This window comes from Teleopsis dalmanni, chromosome 2 (genome assembly GCF_002237135.1).
Source record: "Teleopsis dalmanni isolate 2A chromosome 2, ASM223713v2, whole genome shotgun sequence".
Classification (NCBI taxonomy): domain Eukaryota; kingdom Metazoa; phylum Arthropoda; class Insecta; order Diptera; family Diopsidae; genus Teleopsis; species Teleopsis dalmanni.
Window position 1 is genome coordinate 239,408,509 of NC_051847.1, and position 5,132 is coordinate 239,413,640.

At 32.2% G+C, this 5,132-nt stretch overlaps 2 protein-coding genes across 2 annotated transcripts; both read right to left on the minus strand.

The window, feature by feature from the left end:
- Positions 1-2,167: 2,167 nt before the first annotated feature.
- On the minus strand, positions 2,168-3,211 carry LOC119677087. The gene has a single exon (XM_038088355.1). It carries the CDS (start codon positions 3,209-3,211, stop codon positions 2,168-2,170), a length of 1,044 nt encoding a protein of 347 aa, XP_037944283.1.
- A 423-nt stretch (positions 3,212-3,634) lies between these two features.
- On the minus strand, positions 3,635-4,672 carry LOC119677088. The gene has a single exon (XM_038088356.1). It carries the CDS (start codon positions 4,670-4,672, stop codon positions 3,635-3,637), a length of 1,038 nt encoding a protein of 345 aa, XP_037944284.1.
- Positions 4,673-5,132: the final 460 nt, after the last annotated feature.

A 5,132-nucleotide genomic window follows, 5' to 3' on the forward strand; every position in this document is an offset into this window, starting at 1 on the left:
TGTAATCTTTGTGTAATTCATATTCTTAAAGAATATGAATGTCAGACAACAATAAAATTTTTCGAAATAATATTTCGAATATTGAACTGTAGTAGTTGCACTATGTATAAACGAATACTATAAGTACTAGAAAGAAGGTTGCCCTGGAAAATCTATTTCTTGATTTATTAAAAGACCAGATATTAACAATTACTTTGAAATGTATATAAATATCTACTCTGAAAAATAATGCGTATTGTTCTTCAAATTTTTTTTCTAATTGTGAATATTTCATTTTATACATTTTTTTTTTGTATCAAAAGTCAATATTAAAATAAAATTATTTTAAATTAATCTCATATTTTTATTTCTGTTGGTTTTTAAATGTTGGCATTTTATTGAATTTACATATTTGCTCAATAAAATAAAATCCGCTTGAAGGGTTTAAACAAACACTTCTCTGCTTTATTTTTCCCGCAAAGGGCATAAGTTCTACTTAAACGGAAATTGCCAGTGAAAAATGGCGATGCTCCCAACGTTCGCAATGCAAATTGTATCGCCTTTTGTAATAGCGGAGCTAAACGATAATTCGATAAAATGTAAAACGCATATTTCCATTAAAAAAATATGGAAACACAAATGTGGAAAATATTCTTTTGATTTCTGTTAACTTAATACAATCGAAAGAGTTTTGAATTTCAACAACGGGACGAAACCCTTAAAAAAAGTTTATATTGAAAGCATGACACCTTCGACACAGAAATAATCCAACTGAGAAATCCTATTTTCATATTGATTTTTTTTGTTTGATTATATATTTGTTTATACACAATATATAAACTTATATACCTATAAGAAGCTTTCATTATAAGAAACCTACAATATACTGAAAACATGCTGTCTAAATAATTGTCTAGATACTTGGCAGAGAAATCATGATAACCTTTTAGACATCTTTTTATTGGAGTTTATCTATATGTTTATTTGAACAAATCCAATTGTAGTTCTCTAACACAAGCATTTTAGATAGAATACAATGTCTTTTAAGAAAAACTCTTAAGTATATTTATTGTTCACTTTATTAAGAGAGGAAAACATGACCCATAATTTTTTCTTCATTATAGAAAAACCATACTCGTGTATGCGTAGATAAGTCCGTATTCTGATTTAATTTAATGTTGTAGATTATTTCACTTTAAGTAAGTAGGCAGGGTGAAAGTTGCAAGAATATCACCAGCACTAGTATTGATATGCATGACTGGTGAAACTAACTGAGCAAATTTTGAGTATCAAGCTCCAAAGATGTTTTCCAGCATTTAGTGGAAGGCATAGTACATACCATAACTTGTTCCTTGTCATGATTGCGTATTCGTACATCACGCCAATTAGTGCTTGTAGTTAATACATTTAATTTATATAATATTGGTATTTTATTGTGTTTTTGAGAGAGCGTAATGCTAGTTTCTGAGAGAGAGAATTGTTTTTGAGAGAGCGTAATGCTAGTGTCTTTCTTTTTAGAGATAGATTGCAGATGTTTGATTTTGTATCGCACTGTAACTGTAAATTTGCGTTGCAGTCATAAGTCACCATTTGAAAATCGGACATAGACGTGAGAAATTATTTATACTCATACATACATTGTACCACAAACTATGCACAAGCTAACACATAACACTTATTATTATGTTGAGGCTAGTTGAGTCAGTGCACCTGAGCACTTTTACTCTCTATTAACTGCGAGGTTTCTTCAAGACCCCTCTTTGCGTCTGGACTGGATTATTGTTTATCACTTCATCAGACTAAGCAATAATTGACCTCAGATCTGCATACCTCCCCGAGGAGCCTGTAACCATTCTGAGATTTGATAACATAACACTTATAATCTTATTAATTTATTTCTTTATATATAGTTTATAAAACTATGTGCTTTTTACACATAGTTTAGATAAGTTTAGTTTATGTTATTATAATGTGCGAATTAAAAAATCTATAAACCCTTTAGAGATGGGTTTAGATTTTGCTGCAAGTTCTACCTTTACCTCATAACTAAAATACAGTACATAATTTCTTGTTGATATTTTGTTAAATAATATTCTATTGTGGGATTAATTTTTAAATTCTAATCAATTACATATTTACGATTTAAAATTTTGAAACTGGCGGGAAGATTTAAACTATTATACTTAACTTATTCCGTATTTAGAGGTTTAAATGTCCTAAACCTAAGCCATGGTGGATCGTTCCAATCTGCACAATAACGTTGCAGTTCTTCAGCATCACATTCAGCTGCCTCTGCAGCACGTTGCGCTGCCACAATTTGTGTTTCATAGTAATTTGCGAAGTCAGGACGGTTCCAAATACTGCCCACGTAATTCAAGTTGAAATCGTATTTCGGACATATGCAGTAAATCTTGGCTCGGTAACACTTCATGCATTTAGCATGTGAACGACCGGAGTGTATAAGAGCCGGCCTGGCTTTCCTCTTGCAACAATGTGGACATCTATGATCCTCTTTCTCCACATCAGGTTCAGCATACGTTTCTAATGCTTCATCTTTGGTGAAGATAAGATGACCTTGCTTCTGGTTACAGAAACAACATGTGCACTTCTTCGTTAATTTCTCCTTTCGCCTGTCTTGTTTACGTTCATAGTATCTTTTGAATGCATTTTTAATTTTCGCCTCAAAACCCAATGCCTCATCAATTGGTAATTTATTATATTCACAATAATGTTCAGCTATTCTTTTAGCTACATGTATCCATATAGTTTGTTCTGTATAGCAGGTCAATGGCATAGTTTCATTAGGGCCTAGGAAACTTGGCTTGTAGTAAAAACCTTTAAAGCCACGCTTGATGATTGCGTAAGCTAAATGTGCCTCTACACGATTCATTAGACATTTTCGACCTAACTCATGAAACAGATCTTCTTTCCTGAGACGCTTTCTCGGTAACACATCAACACAGTAACAAACTTCATCGTAATTAAGTAGCATGTATGTAACAGTATCTACAGTCGAATCCGCCTTGCAGTCATGTATACCGCAGATCTTCATTACTTCAGCTAAGGTCTTTGCCATGTCAATGAGGTTTTCCAAATACAGTGACGAAGTATTCAGGTCAGTTAAACACTTACACTCATACGTTTTGTCCACAAAGCCCAACTTGTTTTTATTTCGGCATTCCTTATGCTGGCAGTTAGTACCGCAACGATGCCTAAACGCAACGTGGGCCATTGCAATGGTTGAGTTTAATTAAATTATAATTTAGTCCTTCCACTTTTACAAATTTTTTTTGTTTTTTGAATTAATATAATGTCTAACGAACAATTTTGACATTAGCTCAATGTTACTTATCAAAAATAAATACAAAAAATACAATTTTGATTTATTACGAAAATTTAACTTCTATAGTCATTTAAAGCTAACTACGATCAAATTTATAATTTTTATTAAAACAAAGTTGGTAATATGGATTCTGCTTTGTAGAACTAAAGATAGCGATATAACTCAAGTCAAAACTCACTATATGTTTGGAATTTATTTTATTCTCTTAAAGGATATCATGTTTTATAGCTTTCAATTTTGAATGCAAATGGAAAATAGCATTATTTCATACTGTTCTATTATCAAGGACACATTAAACCAATCTGAGAGGTCTCATTCAACATTACTTTCCTCTACCTCACATTTTATTGTAGGTATATTCAACCAAGGTGGGTCGAACCAATCCTCACAAAACACTTCAAGTTCTTCTTGAGTGCAAAATGGGTGGCCACCGAGAATAGTATACTTATAATATTCATGAAAATCATGCCATTCCCAAATACTACCAACCCACTGCAACTCAAATTTACCCTTGAAGCATATGCAGTTCTTTCTTAAGCGCAAGCATATGGGACAAATCAGTTTTTCTGGTTTTTTGGTCTTTTTGCCTTTGGAAGTGATTTTAATCTGTTTTTTGCAACAAATTGGTTTATATGCCGGAGGTTTACAAGGCGGTGGTTTAACAGCTATTGGCTTGCGATGCCTACTGCAGAAGCAACAGTTGCACAGATCATATGTCGTAGCTACTCTTGGTTCTTGTGTTCTTATATAGAACTCCGATAGCAAAGCAAGAATTTTTTTTTCATAACGGCGTTGTTCAGTACAACTATGTTTTTTGTAACGCGCCAATTCTTCTGCAATTCTCTTAGCTGCATTAGCCCATACACATGCTCCGATATCGGACTGATTCTCATCGTCTTCATTGCAACATTTTTTCGGAACAAAATATAAAGCTTTAAAGGCTCGCTTTATAATTGTGTATGCGATATGAGTTTCTAGTCTATCCATTTTTAATCTTTGGCTAAGTTCAAAAAATAGATCTTCCTTTCGTATACGCTTTTTATCTGAACTACAATAGCATTGTTCATCGTAATTTAATAGGGCATAGGTAATAACATCTACGGAATTTTTCGCTTTACACGGATGAATGCAGCAGGTGATCATAACATGAGCAAGTGTATTTGCCAAATCGACAACGTTTTCGATATATTGTGATAGACTGGTAGTTTCACATACTCCCTTGCATTGACACGTTTTGTTGTAGATATCAAGGTATGCCGATTTTCGCTGACATTCTCTATGGTGACAATTGCTGTATACACGATGCATTGGCAATTGTAGGTGAATCGGTTTAAATTTTGCGGACTTCATTTTCTTTTATTTATTTTTAATTTTGGGCGATCCAAACATTTTTACTATTTTTGACTTTAACATATGTGATTTTTTTTTCAATTTTCTTCACACTTTTTAATAATAAATGATCAAATTTGACAAGAAAATATTAACTTTGCTAACACAATTAAAAATATTAATACATTATAAACATGCATACAATAAATTCGCATCATTCTCTAAAGAAAATATTATAATGGATCTATTCTTAGGTGGGTTTTTTCTATACCTGTCTTCTGATACAGAGAGCTGTTCGAATAATAGTCTTTTGGAACCATTTTCAAACTTCTATTAAAATATTCTGTCTTCGAAGCTTTAGATTCGAAATAATTCCATAGATTCTCAAAATTCTCAAGCTTATAAATATTTAAAGTATTTTATATATTTATTCATCAACAGTGACTACCATACTTATATGCTATGGAATTGATTTCTCATA